The sequence below is a fragment of the Xiphias gladius genome, chromosome 22, assembly GCF_016859285.1.
Source record: "Xiphias gladius isolate SHS-SW01 ecotype Sanya breed wild chromosome 22, ASM1685928v1, whole genome shotgun sequence".
Classification (NCBI taxonomy): Eukaryota; Metazoa; Chordata; class Actinopteri; order Istiophoriformes; family Xiphiidae; genus Xiphias; species Xiphias gladius.
In genome coordinates, this window is record NC_053421.1 from 20,913,968 (window position 1) to 20,938,047 (window position 24,080).

The following is a 24,080-nucleotide window of genomic DNA, read 5'->3' on the forward strand; positions in this document are numbered from 1 at the left end:
TAGCAAAATAAACTGTCTGCATTTATGTTGCAGAAACACAGGTTATTTATCAGCCAGATGAACAGTAATTTCTATGGAAGCCTCTCACAACACTTCAAAAGAACAATATCCAAAGGCACCCTTGAATTTTCATTTAATTAATTTCAACAGCGGCAACTGAAAACAATCTCTCCATTGCACGATTCTGTGCAATTATTGGTGATACAACAAAGCCTTTTCCGGGCCCAAAAGATTAGTTCACACAACCAGGGGACCCAATACCTTATATGCTGCCAGTTGAGGGCAGAACCAGCAACACAGACGAGAATCTGATATTTATGTCCTGAAATGGGCTCTGAAGAAAAAGCAGAATGTCCTTGTAGCGTAGTGACTCCCTACCTTTTTGAGTGGTGACCCTTCAAAATAAACCAGTATCTACCTGCGCTCTACCTGCACCCCCCCCCCCCCCGTTACAAGTTATGACCTTAATTTGGTCATTGGCTGCGATCAGCAATTTGACTAAATGTTAATTTTGGCTCTTTAAAAAAGATAGAAATACCAAATGTGACCACCTCATATATCTTAAGACCCTGTGGGCGGTTCAGACCTCCAGGTTGGGAACCACTTTTCCAGTGCACGGGTCCAGATGATGTAGACTGATTGCTGAGGTGACAAAGTAACATCTTTAGCAACTATTTGAATTAATAAGGAAAAAGGTCCAGCATCTGGATGTTAGCATTACAACCTCTCTTCTTACTCAACCAAGGTAAAAAAACCCCTCATTTGTACATGTTACAGTAGTCTAATTAGCTGTGGACCTAGCATCTCGCAGAAGAGAGAACAAACCCTTCTGATGACCTTTCTTAAGTTGTATATAAATACAAATATCTATCAATTTTGCATTTAAACTAAAGGCTACAGCCACAGCTTTGTGAAGCTGTAGTTTCTAAGGCACACTGAACTAAATGCTAATGTCACCATGCTATCATGCTCACAGAGACAATGCTAACATGCTGATGTTTAGCAGGCAATATTAACCAGGTTCGCCATTAGAATTTATCCTCTTGGGATCTTAAGCATTTGTTGCAAAATAGACAGCAATTATCCAGTAGTAGTTAAGATTTCCCTCTAAATCACAAATGTCTTGAGTGGTGTAGAGGAAAAGTCAGAGGATCACGAAAGTCAGTAGGAAATCATCCTGGGGACCATGAATGTCAATGCAAAATTTTATGGCAAACCATCGGATAGTTTCTAGGTTTTATAGGTAATTTGTCCACGAAAGTGGTGAACCAACCGACCAACCAAATTGCCATCCACAGAGCCACACTACTAGCATGTAAAAAAAGTAGGTAAATCTTCACCCATTTAGGAATGTCAAAATATTGTATATATTAAGTCACAAAATGTTTCAACAAATCCGTCTCTGACTAAGTTTTAAAGATTCTATCTTCACAACAAAGGTGCAAAAAATGCATTTAAATCAGTGTGTTTCCTGATGGTCACACATTACATTAAAATGTTAAAACAAATCCAAGAATGGGGGACCATCGCCAGGTCCACAGTTTAACCACAGCACTTCTTGTTGCTCTTGGGGGCTGTACTTGGCTTAGCCATGTTGGCTCTTTGTAAATGCAGTGCCTGTGGGGCAGCACACTTAACTCCATCCCAGCCCTCTTGCAGCTCTACTTCTCCACTCAAAATACCCTGATAAATCCGTCGAGTGAGGAGTTCAAAGGATTCCCTCACATTCTGGCCTGTCTTGGCAGAGGCCTCCACATACGGCATCCCTAGCTGTCTGGCAAGTTTCTCAGCCTCTTCTCGACTCACCACTCTCTCTCCGAGAGCATCTCGGTCACTCTTTTGGCCCACCAGGACGAACAGAACCTTATGTGGCTGCACTCGCTCGCACACCTCAGCATGCCACTCCTTAATATGGTCAAAGGAGGCTCGGTTGGTCACGTCAAACACCAGCAGACCTCCGACCGAGTTGCGGTAATAAGAACGGGTCACTGACCTGAGGAAAAAACAGAAACAAAGTAAAAAAAACAAATGGAAGAGAGGGAGGACATTTGAATTTTAACACATGAAAAGAACCCAAGACCCATACTGGTCAGGACAGAGTTCGGACTTTGCTACCATCTTATTTCCTGTTCCAATGAGCAAATAATCACCTGATTCACTGTACTGTTGGAGTTGAGCTCTTCTAGATAAGCAGATTGACAAAGATTCTGTCTCTTTGTAAGAAATTGATAACCACTGTTTTACATCCCAATCATGAAACTGTGAAGCGGCACATGGTTCCCCCGAGTCACTGAAATTTTAAACCAAAGGAAAGGCTTAGTAAAGGATCCTACCAGCCGCCAGCTGGTAAAACCTAGTTCTGTATTAGAATACTTATTCATGAAAACAAACCAGATTTGCCCGAGCTTTTATCTGACTTGTGGAATTGGCAGGCTACAGATACCATGCAGAGGAAGTAAACACAAACAGGCACAGTTTGCAATTTGCTACAGTTCATTCAACTGGAGAACTGAAACAATGCCTTTAGAGACAGAATAAAAAACAACTCACTCCTAGTTCTTTCTTTAAATTTGCTGAGCACGGAGAATAATTCCTTTTCAAAGATCTGCCATTTCCACTTTAAGCATTACACATACTGTATGTGTGTAAACACTGCAAAATGATCTTGTGAGGGTGACAGGGTGGATAGCAGTCATAGCTGAAAGCAAACACTGATGAGCAGGACCGGATGTGTATGGGATAAGCAATGGTAGTTTAGTATATTTGCATGCACACCAGACATATCTTTAATATGTGTCTCATGATACATTTTACTGTTGTATTTAAAAAGGCAAAAAAAACTCTTCTACCAGGCCTGGTGCATAAAGAAGTCTTGTGCAGTTCTATTAAGACACCCACCAATGTAGAGAGTCCAAAAATCACAAGAGGCTATGACTGGCGCCAATGTAAAAGACAGACACTTTGTTCCCCACCTGTCACAAGATGAGATTATCCTCACCTGAACCTCTCCTGTCCAGCTGTGTCCCAGAACTGCAGCTTAACACGGACCCCCAGCTCCACCTCCAGGAAGTGAACGTAGAAGTCTACACCCACCGTCTGGTTGATGGACTCCAGGAACAAGTCTTCAGTGTAGCGCTTTAGCAGGGAGGACTTGCCCACTGTGGAGTCCCCCAGCATTATGATCCTGAACTGGTACTGCCACAAAGTCAGGTCCATTGTTACTTGTGGTGGGAAAAGAGGGATGTAGACAGGGGAAACAGCTGGTGGGGATACAAAGGTGTAGAGATTAAGTTTTGGGGGAAAAAAATGCAGGAATTTTTAATGAGGCTGTAAGTAAGATTAGGAGTGGTTGAAGAGGAATATAGTGAACAGTCTAGATGGCACCGTGAGGGTTGGAGAAAGAGATGAAACTTGTGAGAGACTAACAATCCCACACCAGCTTCCCACCAGCTTGTACCCTGTATTTGATGCTCCAAATGTTGAGTAACAACCACAGCAGCGACTCCTTGTAAATTTCACAATCAATAAAGCAATAGTTATCCCACACTCCTGTGCATATTACAGCTGCAGCACAACTCTGTCTCACTCCTATGGTGGGTCCGCAAATCCTCCAAAAAAGCAGGTATGTAGAAAAATCTGTCCCGCGAAGTAGATCTCAGTATTGCTGAAGTTCTCATCCGAGCTGCTGATCTTGACCGCTACTGTAAGCATGTGCCTGAGTGTGCTGTGCAGGGCGTGGACTTCTTAAGTTTGCCTGTTGATACTTGACAAAAGGAGGGGCAAAAGCCCAAGCACACAGGGAGGGCTGTTGCGGAAAGGGAGGGCCAGATGTGGGAGAGAAGGCGGGAAGATTATAAGGAAGTAGCATTTGCATTTCATACCCTATCAACGGAAACTACGTTATCATTAACAATCATAGAAAGTGAGGCCGAGGGTGGGCAACTGTTTACCCAAGAATTTTGCAGCAGTTTTTAAATCACTTTATGGTCTTGAGAGTGAGCATTGCCACCTAAAAAAGGGAAGCTGATAACAATACATTGTTACATTCCTTGGGATACAGTAGGAAAGGCTCAGGATATGGAATTCACTTTTCCACAATAGGTTTGTTGGCAGTATGATGTTATATTTACATTAAATATTTTAGTGATGACTACATGTTTACTTACTTGTATTTAGCGATGACACCGTGACCACTTTAATATCAAACATAGGTGATAACTTATTACAGGCACAAGCTGTGGTCCAAATATAAACAGTGGGAGAGCCTTTCAAAATCAAAATTCAACCATAGCAAATTATGAAAATTCAAAATACACAATTGCACTTTGAAACGGTCTTGCTGTCATAGTCACTGACAGAAAGCAGAACTTACTATGATTCACAGCTCAACTAGAATAAAGGCCAGGCTGCCATGTGAAAGATTTATGTATTTATTCAGAAGAAATGTACATACTGCATGACCCATGCATCTGAACTTCATAAATATAAAAATATGTTAAACTTCTCACACATTTTGGTCACCAACAGATAAATTATTCCTGCAAATGCATCATTTTAACTATCCAGGTCAATTTTACAAGACTCCAAGCAAGATTGTTGTTGCATTGTTGAAGCATGATGCTTACCATTTATAGTTGGCTGCTACTGATGCTTTGAGATCAAATTTAAAGCTTAGTTTTCAGTTTCATGACATTGGTTTTAATATGTCAAGCTTCATTTCCAGTTAATACTCTTGACTCAGGGTCACTCAAAATTGGCCAGATTATCGGACGACTGCATCACTATATTTCATATAAGGAAACTGTGGATCAGATATGAGAGTCAAAGGCAACGGAGTCCAAAACTCTTGTTTGTTGATGTCACGAGCTAAAAGGTCTTGAACAATAAAAGTCATGCAACCTGAGCTGGTTTGGGCTTAAGGAATAAAACCTTACAACAACATAAATTTGCCTGTAACAACTTTCATGTGGAAATTAAAACCCAGTGTCCTTGTGATATTGACTAATACCTAAAACCGTTCACCTCATTACAACAGAAAAATCCATACTGTATATACCCTATAGCCACATAAACAACTCTGTGGTCCAATTTACTCCCATAATCAAACTGATTTGATGTAATACAGTGCAAGATTATTTGAAACCAGTATAACATGTAGTTTACACCCTTTTCTGTAGTAACCCTGAGTGTGTTATGATATATAAGTTAGAAAGTAAAAATACATTAATACATAAAATAAAATTGTACGACAGACAATAAAAAAAGTTTCTAAGAGGTTATTGTATCAATTATATGTCAACTTGTCACGATAGACAGGCAAACTTTTGACAATAAAGGTCACATACAAATGTACAAGGTCAATGTTTCTTATCAGTATTTCATACATTGGATTGGATTGATTTGCAGGATGGGTGCCCCAACAAAAACCTGATTGCACGGACCCTGTCTCCCACCTAAGCCCTTTGTCAATGTTGCTATGTTTTCTATACTTAACTGGAAAATACATTGTCCATTTCCTAATATTTTTGCACAAACACATTGATAAGTCTGTTTTTTTCCCACTAATTTCTCACTTTTTCCCCCATATTCTCTACAGGTTTTCCACAATGTCCACATCATTGCTTACAATTCCCCTGCAAACATTTTATTCCAGTTTTTGCTTATTGCAGCAACTCTAACACAAAACAGGGATGCCGGCAAGACATCCCTTTACGCAATCTTTGAAGGCAAAGTATATTTAGAGAAAAAAATTATTAACATGATGTTTTACAAGTCAGTATAAAAATCATTAACATATTTTGGTTTTGTAACGTCAATTATGGCAAGACCAGATTTTGTCTGGGCTTTTGCATTTATGTGCATAAGTGACACACACAACTATACAACTACAAAGAGGGGAACCTCAGCTCCGAGATCTCAGCTTCAGGAGAGCTGCTGCCGCTGCGGTCGCTGTAAGTGTCCCTGCAATGAAAAACAAACATAAAATGAGTATTATAGCAGTAACACCTTACAGAAATTGCTTGCAGATTGAAGTGTCACTGTAAACTGTAATACCTTTGAAATTTTTTGTACAATTACACCACATAACAATATAGAAATGGAGATTATGACACAAAGTTAAAATATTCCTATAAATTACAATTCATATTCACAAATCAACTAAATTTGAGTCAATTAAATAAATGATGCATGAAAAATACTGATAGCATTTTGCAACAAAAGCCAGAAAACAGCATAATATCAAATAACACAAAAATATATATGGATATAAAACAGAAATAACACTCAGCTATTTGCAGAATTGTGGAAAACATGAGTGGAACAAGTTTAATCTGACAATCTATAATAGAGCTAAATCTATAATCTGCTGGAGCATTACAATTTAGCGGTTTCATTTGTACTTCCAGCAACTAACTTTTAGAAGCTAACACAATGATGTGTCGGAGCCTACCGTGGAGACAGGCGACAGCCCTTGGCCAGGTAGCTCTGGAGTTTTCCTACAGCAGCCAGCAGGAGACCAAAGTATGGAGGAGAAGGCTTGATGGGTCTTGAGGTGAACTCTGGATGGTACTGCACTCCAACAAAGTAACAATGACCTGAAACAAAAAACACAGGTGGATCAGTAGACATTTTGATCTCCACTACTTTATGGCTCATACACCACAGTAAGCATGTGAGTAAAAACACAGGTAAAATATTTATGACTCATAACAAAGAGGGCAAGTTGAGGCGAAGCATGTTTAAGAGACAGCATGTTGTAATTTATTATCGACAGCATGTGAATGCTTGGTTTCAATAAAACTTTCCACTGACCCTCTAATTCAATGACCTCCATTCTCTCTCCTTCGATATCCTGACCCACAAAGTGAAGACCCTTTGTTTCAAAGTAGTGCTTCAGCTCAGGATTCACCTAAAATGAGAAAAGTAATTCAGGATAGTTTTTGAGAAAAAAAAAAAAAAGGTTATTTTATAATACTTCCAAGGTTAGATCTGGACCCAAAGAACAAAAACATTAAAACAGAGCCTTGAGTCCCTGCATTGTGTACTAGCTGAATAAGATACTGTAGAGCATGCATTTTTTCTCCAATAAAAATAAAGTTTGTATTCATAAAATATTTTTGAAGTGTTGTGTTCCCAGACAAAAAGCTTCAAAACGTTATTTTCGTCTCTACCTCAAATCTGTGTCTGTGCCTCTCCTCAACATATTCCAAATCTCCGTACAATTTTCCTGCAATAAATGAAATATCAGTCATCAGAAATACAACAGCTGGAATTAATTGGAAAGTCTAAGAAGTCCAAAAAACAGTAAACCATTTATTTAGGGTGGATACATACTCAGTACGCTGGTGTTGGATGTGAAAATCGTCCGCCTCTTCCCCAGCCTCATTGTCCCACCCATTTGCCCTGGGTTGTGCTCTGGCATGTCAATCACCTGCCAGATCAAACAGGATGTTAAAGCCATCCTTAAGATTTTACTGATGTGATGTGATGTGGTGTGCTGTGGTGTGGTAAGAGCATGGCAAAAAAAAAAATATATATATATATAACCTACCACAGGGTGTTTTGATTCAGGATTAAATTCAGTGGAGTTTGCATCTGAAAGAGATAAGTGAAACTGATCTAATATCGAATCAACTTCCCACTACGACTAAGGTTCTTTCATCATTAAATCAGGAACTATAGGAATTAAATGTTTCTTAACAGTGTACCAAGCTGAACTGTAAAATAACTCACCTTCCCATCCAAGAACATTGCGAGCAAACTCGCACACTGCCAGCTGCATGCCCAAACATACCCCTGCATAAAACAAGACCAGCAGGATTCTCGGATAATGATAGCAATGGTAAGGAGTCATAGATAAAGAAAGACTGAACAAGATCCCCACTGTGCAAACCACTTACATGGCTAACATGACTGTGTTTGCATATTATTATACTCTGCCTATAAAAAGTATTAACCTCTCTTTAGACTTTATGTTTCATTATTTTACAACTTTGAAAGAAGTAACTGGATTCAATTAAGGTTTTTTTTTGAGCAAACAGAAAAAGATGTTCTGATATCAAAGTGAGAGCAAATCTCTAAAAATGGATCTAGATTACATAAAAATATAAACACAAAGCAACTAACTGCAGAAGAATGTATGCCATTTAGGGCCAGCCACACTCTCTAACTGGTTTAAGTCTTCAAATCTTAAGTGGCATCAAATACATTATGCAGTTTTCGTTCTGTGTATCACTGGCAAGTTAAGAGTTCTCTGGCAGACTGCGGCATATTTTCCTTCAAGATTTCCCTGTATTTTGCTGAATTCATTTTGCCCTTCACAAACCTTCAAAGGGCTTGTTGCACCAAAATATAGGCATTGAACGTATAATGCAACTTCTAAATACTCTGGGCTACACAAGTGATGGTTGTATGTCAAAGTGGTAGAATACTTATGCGATCAATTATATTTAGTTTTGTATTTGCATTTGATACTAATCTAAGAGGTTTGTTTTCACTCGTTAGCCTGTGTAAAAAATTAACTACATCCCATTCAGTCTTGTAAAACAATAAAACATGACAGTCAATAGCAGCAAATACTTTTTATGGGCACTTCAGCTATTAATTTAATTGTTTTTTCTTTTATCCTCAAACACTGGCACAGTCACTGCAGTGCAAGAGTATATAGCTGCAGATAGGACGGAACATCTTTTATGTCTAGTCTTCATTGTTTTTACGTATAGCAGGAAATCTTACAATATGAAATGATGAAGGAGAAGGCACAATTTATGAGACAAAGTTGTATCGAATCTCTCTTACCCAGGAATGGCTTATTCTGTTTCCTGGCCCAGTTAATAGCCAGCATCTTGCCTTCGGTTCCCCTCACACCAAAACCCCCTGGTACCAGCACACCACTGTGGGGAGGAAGGAAAGATTGATAGCCTCAGTTCATCTTATAAGGTAGCCCTGGTTATTTTTTGACAACATATTACATATACACTCACTTACTACTTTATTAGGAACACCTGAACACCCGCTTATTCGTGCTATTATCCAATCAGCCAATCATGTGGCAGCAGTTCAATGCATAAAAAGCATGCAGATACAGTTCAGGAGTTCATATTAGCATCAAACATCACAATGAGGAAAAATGTGATCTGAGTGACTCAGACAGGCTGTTTTGAAAACTGCTGATCGTCTGGGATTTTCACGTATACAACAGTCTCAGAGTTTACTCAGAATAGTGCGAAAAACAAAAAACATCCAGTGAGACGCTGTTTTGCTGGTGGAAACTCCTTGCTGGTAAGACAGGTGAGAGGAGAATGGCCAGACTGGTCGGAACCGGCAGAAAGTCGACAGTAACTCAGATAACCACTCTTTACAGCTGTGCACAACACGTCAAGCCTTGAGGCGGATGGACTACCGCAGAAGACCACGTCGGGAACCACTCCTGTCAGCCAAGAACAGAAATCTGAGGATGCAGTGGGCACAGGCTCAGCCGAACTGGACAGTTGAAGGCTGGAAGAACAGAGTCTGCTCTGATGAATCTGGATTTCTGCTGAGGCAGCAAATGGTAGGGCAGGAATTAGGTGTCAACAGCATGAATCCATGGACCCAACCTGCCTTGTGTCAACAGTCCAAGCTGGTGGTGGCGGTGTAATGGTGTAGGGAATGTTTTCTTGGCACACTTTGGGCCCCTTAAAACCAATCAATCATTGTTTGAATGCCACAGCTTATCCAAGTATTGTTGCTGACCATGTGCATCCCTTTATGGCCACATTTTACCATCCTCTAATGGGTACTTCCAGCATTATAATCCACCATGTCACAAACCAAAAGTCGTTCCTGGTTTCAGGAACATGACCATTAGTTCAATGTACTTCAGTTGCCTCCCCAGTCACCAGATCTGAATCCAATAGAACACCTTTGGGACGTGGTAGAACAGGAGATTCACAGCATGAATGTTTATCTGACAAATCTGCAGAAATTATGTGATGCATTCGTGTCAACATGGACCAGATTATCGAATAAATGTTTCCAACATCTTGTGGAATCCATTACGCAAAGATATGAGGCTGTTTCTAAGAGCAAAAGGAGGCCCTACCCAGTGTTAGTATGGTGTTCCTAATAAACATGGACCAGATTATCAAATAATAATAATAATAACCCTCGGTGAGGGTATAAACACCAAATATAGAGAGACTAAAGACAATCTGACAATCTGAGGGGCAAAATTTACATTAATATGTATGTTTATTCAAGGTAATGATGGGAGATATGTCTACTTGCATGCAGGGTTTGGTGATAAAGAGATACTACTCTCTTCACAGTTTCACCCATATTCGCACAATATAAATTTTCCTTACGACAATTGTGTATGTGAATTCACGGGCATCATTGGGAGACTTTGAGCATGCAAATTAAGTCTTCATTTTTCTTCACACTTAGTGATTGGAGATATTTTCCTATGACACTAAATACTCTGGAATGCTAGACTGCTATTTTAACAGTAATCAATCTAGTAGGCCAGACAAACTGGCTTTCTCCACAAACTTTTAAAACTTAAAAATCAATCATGGCAATTTTACTGCCCGGCTTAAAATAGTTTCGGAATTCACAAATTCAACTCATTCTTTTTTTCATTTTAGCAGCATAAAGTAATAATAAAACGTGCATTTCTACAAATCACACTTGTCCTCACTTACCGTATCACTAAGCTGCGTAAACCACTGGCCATGCCAGCACTCTGCTGCCATCATGTGGCATAAATAACAGTGTATCTGTGTAAAACTTGTATTGAAAGTTGTAAATTTTCAATATCATCCAAGCCTACTGGTGCCTGTGTTCCCCCAGGTTTGTCTACTCACTGAGAACTGCAGAGTTTCTGCCAGGCCTCATGATATTTTACTGGCTCATCTTGCAGAGTGGCAGTCTCCAGGTCTGCAGAGTCTATGTACTGTAATAACAACAAACACAGCATTTGGAGGGAGATCATTCAACATCATAAACAACAGACTTAAAAAACAAAACAAAAACTGTATTAATAGATCTAAGGCACTAATCCACTTCTGTAAAAAGCAGTCAACACATAAACTACAAAGCAGTGACGCTAAATCCAGAAGTCAATTTTCAAAACATGATAGTGTGAAATGTTTCCATACCTTGACCTCTAGTTTGTGATTAATGGCGAGGGCTGAGTGTTCAAGGGCCTTAATAACTGAGGCGTAGCAGTCAGTTAACTTTGTGTACTTCCCCACCAAGGCTATGGAAACACACTCCAGGAGATGGTCAGATCTGTTAAGACAGGAAAATGATTCTAAGAACTGACCTGGTGCCATCATTTAATCATAGCCTCACAGCTACTCAAAAACCAATTCAATGTTGAGTGGGATTTAGCCTTCACTTCAACTGTGCTGTTGAAGGAACATTTGTCTTCCAGAGTTCAATATTCTTTGGTTTGTAACACAAGTTCTAGAGGCGACAAACTGTCTCTGTGGTTAAACTGACTGCTCCATAAGTGACAAAATAAAAAATTTGTGTCCATATCCTCTCTCATTGACCAAGACACACAACTATAAGAAGAAAAAAAAAAAGTTAGTGAGTAAGAAAGAACTTCTTCACCTCTCAGCCATCTCCTTCCACTTTGTGAGCATCTTTATGGGCCTAATCTCGCCAGGCAGGTTCAGCCGCTGATAGAAGTAGCTCACAACACCCTGGTCCTCCAGCAGCAAAGGCACTCTGTAGATCGAGGAGACATCATGGACACATATCACCTGGAAAGAGTTACAGAAGAGTTACAAAACATGTTATTTCAGTGTTAACTAACAGAAGGGCTGAGCAATGTCATCATTTTTACATTGTAATTTTCACACACACAAAAATAATTATACATACACACACACACACACACACACACACACACACACACACACACACACACACACACACACACACAGGCAAACTGCCAACACTTAAATTGCTATGTTTCAGTCAAGCAACCATCAATTCATTAGGCGAAATGCCTGTTAAAGGTCGCTTGAGTGATTAATTGTTTTTCGCTATTGCTTTTTCCTCCTATCACCTGTCACTTTACAGGTGTGCAAAGACTACTCCTTCTTTACACTGATTTTAACGTGTGACATATTATTTCCCCCTAATAAATAAGTTAACCTGATTTAAAAAAAAAAAAAAAAAAAATTCTGAGAATAAATCCACTTTAAGAATTTAACATTACATCGATTGTAAGCATACTGTTGTTTATTTGTGGTGTATTTGAGATATTTTTCATTTCATTTCTAAAGCTTTTCAACATTTGAATCCAATCCCAGTGCTCTTACATTCCAGCAGAAGGCCAACCAAATCACCAGCAAGTGCCCAACACATTCGCACATCATTAGATTACAATTTAATCAGATATCACTCAATCCCAATTGATACTAGCAAACAGTTTGGTACCAGTTACCCCTACTTACTTAGTTCATGTCCTTCTTATGCTTTATGTACTGTACACTTATTTTATTATCAAATACATTTCACAATACCATAGTGGAGACAACAGGAATTTCACTAGTTCCTGTCTAATGTTGGCAGCATGTTCTACAGACAGAGTTTCAAATGATGTTGTTTACTGTAGAAAAAAAAAAAAAAATCACAGTACTTCACCTGTGTGGGCTCCACATGACAAAACATGGAGATCTTCTCCTTGACAGCCGTTTCTAAGGACGTTTTACAGCGGCACATAATCTGACAAAAATGAATATGTTTATTTTCATGATATCATACAGCAGGACCAAGGTACAGTCTCAAAGGTTCCTATCCAAACATCATATATTAGATTTTATGTCAGGTTTTATTTGGTTGTCTACACCAGGACATCCAGGGGGGGCAAGTTTAAGAACAAACTGTAAATCTGACTCACCAAATCTGGAGACAAGCCCAGCCCTCTGAGCTCTCGGACACTGTTTTGGGTTGGTTTGGTTTTATGCTCTCCTGTAGTACTGGGCTGAGGACACAAAAGCAAATTCACCTCAAAATATTAGCACAGATGTAAATTAATGGTGCTGGTTTTACTGTTCAATAGCTCCTGTCCTTTAAACACAACAACCAGAACAAATCTTTGACTACTTATACATATAAAACAAAAATATTAAAAATAATAATGCTGATAGCCCTGCCCTCAAATGTCCTGCTCTCTGTGTTCTTTAGTGAGGAGTACGGGATGTGTGTGTTCATGTCTGCACCATACCTGCGGTATCAAGCTGACATGGATGTTGCAGAAGTTTTCCTTCTTCACCTTGAACTGGAACTGTCTGAAGGCCTCGATGAAGGGCATGCTCTCGATGTCCCCAACTGTGCCTCCCAGCTATTGACACAAAACACTAGCTTAGACCACAGAGCTGCGTGCATGAACACACAGGGTGTTTCTGGGCACTATAGCTTCTCTGACACAGACTTGGAAAGCACGGAATGTCATCAGCTGCACTGTGCCCATAATGCTGTCAGAGCTGCTTTTGATGCATGCTGCATGAAAAGAACTGCTGGAGGCAGGGTAATAATTTAACTTGCTTTATGAGGATTTGACCGTTTTCAGCTGCAAATTTACTCGAGATGAAATACTTCTGCTGCACACAAACAAACACTTGATTTATACCACTACCAAGATTAGTTTTAGTTTTTTGGACTAAATAAAAACATGCTGTAGGCTCTCTTTCCCATGGCTGGAAACAGAGCCAGGCTTACACAAGTGGATAATTTCACGGACTCTCCTCAACAAATGCCTTTTTAAATTCCTTGATTTTTCAGTTTTTCAAAATAATGTTTGTTTTTCTGCTTCACTGGCTTCACTGTAGGTTCAGCAGTTTCCCCCACTGTTTGCTGAAAGGTGCCAATATTTTCTATTACTTGAGGCAACATACTTGATTTCATTTCTGATCAAAAATCTCCATTTCTCTTTTAAGCGTTCAACAACTCATTTAAGAGAGGCCCATGGGAGCTGTTGAAATATGACACTTCTGACCTGACAAAGACTTTGTTCAGTGTCCTTTAACACTGAATACAAGATTAATCTTGACCAATAACACTTGCCTAGAACAACCTACCTCTATAATACAAACTTGAGGCGTCCCACCATCACTGTCCACTGTAATCTTGGCTTGCTTCATTACCCACTCCTGGATGGCATCTGTGATGTGGGGTACCACTGAGAAAACAGATAAATACAATTAGAAAGTCAAAAAAAAATTCACACCACACATTGGACACTCTGTCCTAAATACACACATAAAAATACAAATATACGCAAGCGTGGGGGGGGGTGTACAGAATTTTAATTCAAACAGACAAAAGGAATAACCACAATATGGTATAGTTGACTATGCACTTGCACTCAAAGAAAAAAGACTTAAAGCAGCTTTCCCATATAACCTGTTTTATACTAAATAACAATCAACAAGCTAAATACAGGAATGCCTAACCTTGTACAGTCTTGCCTAGGTAGTCTCCCCTCCTCTCTTTGTTGATTACCGACTGGTAGATCTTTCCAGTGGTGAGGTTGTTGTCCTTGGTAAGACGGATGTCCAGGAAACGCTCATAGTTACCCAAGTCCAGATCCACCTCCCCACCATCATCGAGAACAAATACTTCACCTGCACAACATGGACATTATAGACATTTATCTTCAGGTTAGTGAAAGCGCAGATCCAAGTCAGGGAGAAATTCAGTGCTTGGCTCACTGACACAACAAATATCTGTCATATTGAAACTGGTTCACCTCATGGCACTCAACTGAGGGTGATCTGTCTACCCACTACGCCACCCCGATCCCACACTGCATCTTATCAAATATTTAACCGCAGGACTCAACCACACAATCAAATAAAAAAGCAGATGACACAACAACAACAAAAAAAAGCAACCTCATCAAATACACTCAATTACCCACCATGTTCATATGGTGAAAAGGTGCCAGCATCAATATTGATATAGGGGTCGATTTTGATGGCTGTGACGTGAAGGCCGCAGGACTTGAGGATTGTTCCCACGCTGCTGGCAATGATGCCCTTACCAATACCAGATATGACGCCGCCCGTAACAAGGATGTACTTCATAGTGGCATGCGAAGACTAAACACAATAAACAAGATGTCAGTGAAAAGCTGCAAAAATAATACACTTCCAAAGGAACCCGTCCAACTCAACCTGCTCAACCACATGTAAGATAAAGAGCTGGTGATGCAATACAGACAATATGAGCAGAGGGTGTCCTATTTTACTCAAGTGGACTACTGATATGAAAAGTCACAACTGGTTTAATTTACAGGTGTATTGACCATACTACCACATTAAAATTATAGAAGCATTTTATGTAACGTTGTCTCTCACTGGATTCAAATTGAAAGTGGTGGTGTTTTTGTTACTACTTGGACTATTGCGTTTTCAAATTTCACCAATGTAACATAAAAAATAATATTTAAAAAAGAAACCCTGCGCCAACGTCAGAAAATACCAAAAAAAACAAAAAAACAGTCAGTTTTGCGGTCGGTAACAAGTTCGATACCTGCGCTTTCGGGTGGTGGGGCTCCACGTCTGCCTGCGTGTGGCTCGCGGACCGTGCCTTTACGTTATCCAGACGCATAAAGCATCTGCAGTGCGAGTGTGTGTTCAAAGCTGCCCAATTCCCGCAGTCACTGCAGTTTTAACTTCGTGTTCCGCCGCATGACATTAAACCGAATGGCGGGAAACACCCGTGACACCGTAAGCGTGCAAATGTGAGGGAGGTCCCCACAATCTTTACATAGTGATTGTAGAAGGATCGCCCAATACAAACGCCGACTGCGTACAAACCATTCAGCCACAATCAACGGCTGTGTTGCCGCCCGGGTTGCAAGTCCGCCACTCCGTTAAACTGGAGTTGCTGGAAAGTTTGACCTAGCTTCGCTAGCTACCGGTCTCCCTAACTGTCAGACCGTGTTTCCGCCGCTGCAGTTTTCCCGAGCCGCGCGTTGGCTTTGCGTTATTTTGCAAACGAGGTAATGGTCGACACTGAGGTAAAGTTGATATGTACACGCCTGCCGCAAACAGCAGTTAATTTAGCCAGCTAGCTAGCAACTTCGAGGCGGCTAACTTTGCAGAATTCTTAGCCGTTAAGCGCCTTTCTAGCACAAACACGCGGATGCATTAAACCCAACAAAATCCAACTTACCTAACGGCTACAGAGAAACCGGCATCCAGATGACCTTTCTTTTATTTACGAAGCATCGGGCTCCACGTTACCGCAGCAGCAGACACACGTGTAGGAAACACTGATCGGTTTCTTCTCGGTACAGTTTGTTTCCTTCCGTTTCGCTGTGCGACGACGGTTATGCCCGCGGCCTAATCTCTCAGGCAGACCTTAGTCAACCGCTCCCCCTGACAGGCTAAACTCTGGGATAAAATTTCCCAATGGCGGTATCGTCACCGTGTCACATTACATGTATCGGAGTGAATGAAGTATTTCGAGGTCAATGCAAAATGGGTTTTTTTTTCTAATACGATGGAAATTAATTTAAAAAAAAAAAAAAAAGATTAGTCTTCTTGAAATATAATCAGTTAATCATGTTGTCCTGTCCTTGTTCGGCAAGTTGACGTCTTTGCCATAACGGTTGTTGTACATATAATCAATTATCATCAGATTTGCTCATCGCTCATCTCTATTTGCCATCAAGTGACGGAAAAACAAAACATTTAAACACTAAATGGCTTTATAATTTTTATCATCTAACTCCCATCACCTGCTATTCTGCTATTTGGTCTTCAAACAATCTCACCACCAGATGGCATATGAGTTCTATGTTGCATCATTCAGCATGTATCTAGGCTAAATTGATCTTTAACGTGCACGATAATTCACAAATAACGAACACTGTGAATTTATGACATCAGGCATCAGATACAGCAACATGGGGATTAATGGCATATAGGTACCCTCATAGATTCTGGTTTGGTCAAGCGAGGCACCACAAAATAGAAGAGCGGTCTCTAAAATCCCTATTTATACAGTAACACTGTCTCTGAGATGTTAAAGTTTTCCTTCATGTATTCACTGTCGTGCTGCTCCAGTTTTGCTATGGGTAATGAGAGTAGTGACTCTGATTCATTTCTGTCCGTGATCTTGATCTAATTAAAGACCTCATCCCTGCCACCTCATTTTCATAAGCTGTTCCCTTCAATTACATCTGACAAGTGAGCACAGACACACATTAACATCCAGCATGAAGAGGTACCGTGCTTCCCTCATCTCTCTGCAATCTTGAAATAACAGACAGGGCAATTCAAAGGTAATTCGACCTCTTTGATTTCACCGTTTTGGAAAACACATCTGTGGATGACAGTGCACAGTATTATCCCCCCACAGTAATGTGTGTTTTTGATACAGATGACAGGGTGGTGTCATGCAACACCATGTTTTGCAATGTGTTCTGGTCATACGTCTGTCTGTGGCAAAAGTCAGCTGTGACAGCTGATCCTGTTTGTTAATGATTGTCTATAATTTTTTTTTTTTTCACCTTCCACAGAGAGCAAGAGAAAACAGTGAATCTGGAGAGATCTGAATACTAAATGAAACTTTACTCAAAATAACTCCAGGCTATAAGTCTTTCAGAGGGGGGAAATGGACTTGACCTGATTTATCCACCTAAATCATAATGGAGCTCATACAAAATTGATTGACTTTGCTACTATTAAAATGGACATAACATGATATATAGCACTGCAGGCTTGTGACACTGACAGTCATATCAGTGACTGCAAAGATATGGACTTAGTTTAAAGGAATATTTCAACATACAACTTTTTTTTGAATACACTTATTCACCTCCTTTCTGAGAATTAGATGAGAAAACCACTGCTGTTTTCCAAGGAAATATAGTTCATAACTCCCTAAATACCAGAACCTTTCTCTAAACAAATGAGATGCAGTGTATTTATTAGTGAGCTGAGACAGCTTTGGAGAGGTCCATACTGGCTTTTTCCCCCTGCCTCCAGTCTTTATGCTATGCTAATTTAATTGCCTCCTGGCTCCAGCTGCATATTTCCCAAAACTATGTCTAGAGCTACTACAAGTCAGTTTATCAAAAAAAAAAAAAAAAAGATTAATTGCTAAAGTAATTTTTCAAGGAAAAATGGCAAAAATTTGATGGCTTCACATTTTCAAATGTGAGAATTTGCTAGTCCTAACTATGTCATTACTTCACTTACCTGATCTGTTTTCTCTTTAAATTGCAAAAATTTAAAAGACTTATTTTCTGGTTCCCTAGTACATGATAAGTGACTGTGAAACAGATTATCAGCAGCACAAATCAGAACGAAAAGGCTGTTGGCTAATGTTTCGTAGACCTAATTTTACTTATAATAACTTGAAACGTTCTTAGCCTTTTTGACATACATTTAAACTTGGCTTCCTACCCTTGTCTCTTAACAAAGTATTATATATTTACTGAACACCTGTGTACCATGTCTCACTTTCTATTAAATAATACCATCTACTCCATGTAATGTGGTAGTGTAAGAATAAAATAAACTGGTTCATAACAAAAAATGTAAATGCAAAGTAAGCTGTCTACAAGGTAAAAGGATGATAAAAACACAGTAAAATATCAGATCATGTTGGCAGTGTTTTGTTCACCTCCACCCTGTGTAGATAGTACTGGGTTCAGATGTCATGAGCTGCTCCTCTGTCCCAGATCTAAGTGGGCTGGGGAGGTCCAACTCCCAGTTCAAATAGAGACACAAAGAAACAGTAGCCCACATCCCCCGCACCCCCTACACATTATTTATGAATGGGAGTGGTGCCGTCCCCTGTTCTCTTGTAGTTTTGGAATGTGCAAGATAGATCGATTTAAGACAGGAACACAGATGGCTCTTAAGGCACAATGCAGTGCACATCCACTCAGAGGAAAAGTGAGCTCTTGAGCAATTACTGTCATTATGGCTGCTCATGTGCTTGATGGGCTGGATAAACAGTGGCTGTGGTGGCAAAGGGTTAGGCATGTGGGTAGCATGGATAATGGTGATCAGTGTAATACTGCAGCATAGCCAAAACACATACTTTACAATTTTAACCAGGGATATAAAATTATTCTCCTGATCAGACAAATCATTACTAGTAAAGAGCTAAGTAAGTCAGGTGTTGTACGGCCTCAACTATTAATTTTTATCTGCTTTTAATGGTTAATTGAATAATTTTTTGTTCTGGAGTTTGGCCTCCTAAAGCCTAAGGTGATCTCTTTCTTGTCAAACCAAAGGTCCAAAACCCAAAGATAGTCAGTTTACTAACACGTTTTGGGTTTTTTTTTGCTTAAAGAATGACCAAAACATTTAACCAATTATCAAAAGAGCTGCACATTCTTTTTCTGTATACCCCTGTAATTGATTAATCAACTAACCGTTTCAGCTTTAGAGTTGTGTCAAAAGATAGTAATGTCAGAAGATACTGAGCAAGACTAGGTCTAAACCTAATATGCGGATGGACCACCCTTCATCTGTTTGCTTCGCTCCTACTGTCTGTCTTCCCATATACATCATTTTACACAGTCGAATCTGTCCCAATAAAGCTGTTCTCATTTACATGTTTTTCTGTTTCTGTTGTCAGACAATGGAACAAGTATGAATTAGCAACTGAAACGAAGCCCATTAAAACTACAGGTTAACAAGTAGTCACTTCCAAGCCATTTCCAAGCTGGTGCTCTGCACTGCTAAACCCCTGATTTTATAACTGACAAAATCACCATACACATACGTTAAAGACAACCGCTGTTCTGTGATTAGAACAGCAATATTTACTTGTAAAATGATCACTCAGAGAAAAAGTTAGAACATCATTTACGTCTATGCACCTGCCATGCCGTCAATCGAATGAGACGCAGAGAGGTGGGCCTGCGGAGGGAAAGCTTGATTTCACGCTTGCGGGACAACACTGGTGACTGTCTTCTATTATATGGAAAATAGCTAAGGTTTATCCAAAAACTCACTGGATTTGTCACTGGGTGCTTTAGTGAAGAAAGGTTGCCAAAGGGATGTGAGAAGTTGGTAAATCTGGTGACATAGGCACTAAGTTGGCAACACTGCCTGTAAACAACCCCTCTGATGACGCAATAGAAACTGTTTGCGTCCATTTAATTCCAAAGTGCAACGGCCAATGGGGAAACTCCAACACTCTTCCGGGCGACCAGTTGTGCAATGTCAGCAGTCACTCAAGCGACATACGGCTGACCAATGGTGCAACTTTATCACTTAGTAAGTCAGTTAGTCAATCATGGACATTCGAGTTTATAGGGCTTGCCCACTGTTGCGGTCCAGCCAAAAATGCCCATCACAAATTCCCAGAGCCCAAGGTGCTATAGTAAAATTCCTTTTTATTTTCTGACTAACCGTCAATAACCCAAAAGTTATTTCAATTTAAAATTATGGAGGACGAATTAAAGTAGCGAATCCTCACCTTTCAGAAATTAAAGCCCGCAAATATGCTTGATTCTCTATCAAGCATGAAATGACTAACAGTTAAACTGTTATCAAAACGGTTGTTTTTTAATTTTCTGTCAATCAACTAATAAATTAATCGACAGAACATTTCAGCTCTAGTGTAAAGGCTCTACTTTTACTTGTCGTTATGCAGTACTTAGAATATATTCTCTGAACCAACATTTTTAACAATATAATTTTAAAGATATTACTGAAAATTTACAAGTTCTGAAGTTACACACTCACATATAAATGCTCTGACAGCTACAGTAACACACTTGTGGCAACAAGGTCAGGTTTGGTTGTAAACAGAAGCCTAAGGCGAACAATAGTCTCTCTGAGACATTCAGTTCATAGACCTCTGGGGAAACCCACACTCTGAGGTTTTTTGTCATTGTCTAAAACTTAGTTAATACTCTGTTTACGCTACGTGTGTACACGTGTGTGCGCGCACGGCTGTGTGGGAATGTGATATCTACCATTCTCTTCTTATTGCCTAAGCCAAGTTATTGAGAAAACAAATGTCAGTTGAAGGGCGTTGTCTGTTTGGTGTCTGCACTGAGAGTTAGTCTTTCCTCCCGCTACTTGGAGCAAATCTAATTTGATTATGAGCACCAGTGAAGAAAGGCATTGAGGGAGAGAGTTTATTGTATAACATGGGACCAAGGGATGACAATAGAGAGATGAGAGGGAGTGAAATGGAGAGAAATAGAAATTGAGTGATATTGTGAGAGAGAGACACTCAGATAGAGTGAAAGAGAGACTCTTCCCATGGGGGATGAGACTCTGGATCAGTGCCTGGTATGCCACTGAACTGTCATCTGTGAACTGCCTTTGTACACTTACGGAGGCCAGCATATCTCATGATCCTCGGCTATTATCATGACCCAACTCCTAGCATGTGGCCCCATGCTCTCTCCTGCCTATCTTTACTCTCCCCGCTTCCCTCAACCTCCCTCCTCCTGCACCTTTCCCTTTACCTTAGTCTAGCCTTCCTTTCTATTCCCATAACCCCCTACCCCTCCTCACCCTCATCTCACCCTTCCTATCTCTCTTCTTTTTCCAAGCCAAAGCACAGTTAGAGGCTGGGCCTCTGCCACCTTCATGAAAACAAACGACAGTGTTTTGTTTTGTTTTTACTCCTCATTGCCGCAGACCCCCCTCCAGGAGAGGTCTGTCTGCCTAGGAGGAGAGGGGGAAATGAGAAGGATTGATTAATTTAAAACTCATGCTTTCTTCTTTTTTCTCCACTGAGCCCCCCTTCAGAAGGATAGGCCTGCTCAATAGAGAGATTGAGGGCAAGATCATGGGAGCTCATTCATCAAGCCATGTATTCCATTATAAATAATGTGTGTAATGTGCAAACAAGCCCTGGTACTTGTGTTGTGGCCTTTGACTGGGACTGCTATTATATGTTCTGTGAAAAGTTTTTTGATGGTAACGAGATCGATATGATAAAGCCTGGCCAAACAAACAGGGACTCTTTTGTTGTTCTTACAATAAAACCTCAGCTACATGTTCTGTTACATAAAAAGCATATTGAAAGCTTCAGATACAAACAGGCTGCCATGTAAAGATGCATGTCACACAACCACATAAATGTGCTCTTGAATGGCTTTCATTCAGTTGTTGAACATTTTTTTCAAAAGAAAATACAACAACCTTTTCCATCTTAAAATAGTATCATATTCAGTGTTACTGCCCAAAATAAATGAAGATGCATTCACAACGTCCTGGACACCGAGTACTCAGTCTGATAACAGATCATACCAAAGATAGGGAAGAGATGCACCCTGATGCCTTGTGACCATGAGCATTAGCACTTCTAGACCACATGTCATTCTCAAGTCAGATGCTAGGCTGGGGTGAACAAGCAGTCCCTTTATCACTAACTCAGTTATTCAATTATTTCAACCTCTTCGTGCATTGAAGACTGTTCAGCTTGCTTACACCACTTAGCTGTGGCGGCATCCTTTACAGGCAGGAGAGGTGTGACTGGCTGCTCATTTTAGACTTCTCCATTCATCATGCTGGGAAAATTTTTCATTGAAGGGACACAGACGTTTTTATTTAAACTTTTTTTCTGGCCGCCATGTGGGAACAGTGGAACAAGCTGTTAAGACAACACTGACATATTATCACGTTGTAAAGTTTTATGGAGAAAGTTTTAGCAATGTTTTCTCTATTTCCGCATCCAACAAAGACCAAGCAACATTTAAAGTTTTGTTTCTGTTGAAATGTAAGTTCAATATCCAGTCTCCATTTAGCTCTTTTTGGATTGACCACAATAGCGAGGCCAGCCCTATGAACGCGAATGTCGCTGACTGCCTGACCGATTGGCTGACTGAGTGATCAAGTTACACCATCGGTTGGCTGGCCAAGTATTGAAATTTCCACATTGGCTGTTGCTCTGTCAAAATGAATTGGTGGGAACAGTTTCTATTACATCATCAGGGGGAGTTTACAGACAGTGTTGCCAACTTAGTGCCTTTGTTGCGAGATTTATCGACTTTTCAGACCCATTTAGCGAGTTTTCTTCACAAAACCACCTAGTGACAAATCTAGTGACTTTTTGAACAAACCTTAGCTATTTTCCATAAAATCACACATCCGTCTGTATGTGTATGGTGATTTTGTCAGACGACATTGTGGTTATAAATCACAATTTTGTAGCAGTCTAGCAGCTTCAAAATGACTTTAAAGTGACTGCTGGTTTACATGTAGTCTTAATGGGCCACGGTTCAGTCACTAATTCATGCTTTTTCCATTGTCTGACAACAGAAACAGAAAAACGTGTAAATGAGAACAGCTTTATTGGGAATTTGGCTGCGTTAAATTATTGTATATGTGAGTACATAGAGTAGAAGAGAAGCAAATGAATACACAGCTGAAACCTGCTGACACTAGGCAGAATGCAAATATGATGCAATGAAGTTATGAATATATTAATTAGTTTATTACATGATCTAGCGACATTTTGCAAGTTTTCAAGCAGGATTGGCTACTTTCCATTGAAAGTAGTTGTTTACAAGAAGGTTCGCAATAAGTTTCAGCTACGTCCTCAATTGTGCACATTGACCATACACGGTCCAGTCATATACTAGATTTGATGTATTCTTGTTTTGTCAACACCAACTCATGGGGGAAATATCTGAGCCTTTAGCTTCTAAATGCTCCACTACGGTTATTTAGCTAGTTGCTAATTTTGTCTGTCTGTTATCTGGTGCAGAGCAAATTGCATACAGTGGATTTCTCAGAGCTTTTTCACTGAAAACATCTTATGTATGGAAATGGGCTGAGAGGCTGATCAAAATAGTTAAGTCATGTACCAGTAAACCTAAACAAAGAGCTGAAAGACGCTAAAAAGCTCTATACACCTCAAACACGGGGTAATAATTTTGTGCCATTTCATCACTACAAACATCAACCTTCAAATTATATAATCATTAGAACCGTTGTTCATATAAAAATATTGATTAGAGCAGCTTTAAACTTTAATTCCCAAATTTCAGAAATTGGTTAAATGGTTGAAATGTCAATATACTTTTATATTTGCACCAGCCATCCTCAATTGCTTTCATGTTTACCTTGCTTGAGAGTATTCCA

At 39.9% G+C, this 24,080-nt stretch overlaps 2 protein-coding genes across 2 annotated transcripts; both read right to left on the reverse strand.

Moving 5' to 3' along the window:
* Positions 1–443: 443 nt before the first annotated feature.
* On the reverse strand, positions 444–3,704 carry rab42b (RAB42, member RAS oncogene family). Its single transcript, XM_040118116.1, has 3 exons — positions 3,458–3,704; positions 2,999–3,260; positions 444–1,993 (listed from the first exon to the last, which is right to left on the reverse strand). The coding sequence occupies exons 2-3, from the start codon at positions 3,214–3,216 to the stop codon at positions 1,543–1,545; spliced, it is 669 nt and encodes a 222-aa protein (XP_039974050.1). The 5' UTR covers positions 3,217–3,260; positions 3,458–3,704; the 3' UTR covers positions 444–1,542.
* Positions 3,705–4,414: 710 nt separating this feature from the next.
* On the reverse strand, positions 4,415–16,381 carry LOC120784453 (CTP synthase 1-like). Its single transcript, XM_040118297.1, has 18 exons — positions 16,180–16,381; positions 14,921–15,101; positions 14,454–14,624; positions 14,079–14,179; positions 13,226–13,342; positions 12,899–12,982; positions 12,643–12,723; positions 11,602–11,753; positions 11,142–11,274; positions 10,848–10,936; positions 8,800–8,894; positions 7,735–7,797; positions 7,553–7,596; positions 7,336–7,432; positions 7,173–7,228; positions 6,814–6,910; positions 6,452–6,596; positions 4,415–5,961 (listed from the first exon to the last, which is right to left on the reverse strand). Exons 2-18 carry the CDS (start codon positions 15,084–15,086, stop codon positions 5,886–5,888), a joined length of 1,767 nt encoding a protein of 588 aa, XP_039974231.1. The 5' UTR covers positions 15,087–15,101; positions 16,180–16,381; the 3' UTR covers positions 4,415–5,885.
* Between the last annotated feature and the right edge of the window lie 7,699 nt (positions 16,382–24,080).

What these genes read in the sequence shown, in the direction of transcription:
- rab42b (XM_040118116.1), bottom strand. Translation starts at nt 3,216, where the DNA reads ATGGACCTGACTTTGTGGCAGTACCAGTTCAGGATCATAATGCTGGGG. An exon ending in GCTGGACAGGAGAGGTTCAG is followed by an intron (nt 1,994 to 2,998) that starts GTGAGGATAATC and finishes TTTTTTCCTCAG; the next exon opens with GTCAGTGACCCGTTCTTATT.
- LOC120784453 (XM_040118297.1), bottom strand. Translation starts at nt 15,086, where the DNA reads ATGAAGTACATCCTTGTTACGGGCGGCGTCATATCTGGTATTGGTAAG. An exon ending in TGGAAGGAGATGGCTGAGAG is followed by an intron (nt 11,275 to 11,601) that starts GTGAAGAAGTTC and finishes CTGTCTTAACAG; the next exon opens with ATCTGACCATCTCCTGGAGT. An exon ending in ACAGAATAAGCCATTCCTGG is followed by an intron (nt 7,798 to 8,799) that starts GTAAGAGAGATT and finishes TGTTTTATGCAG; the next exon opens with GGGTATGTTTGGGCATGCAG.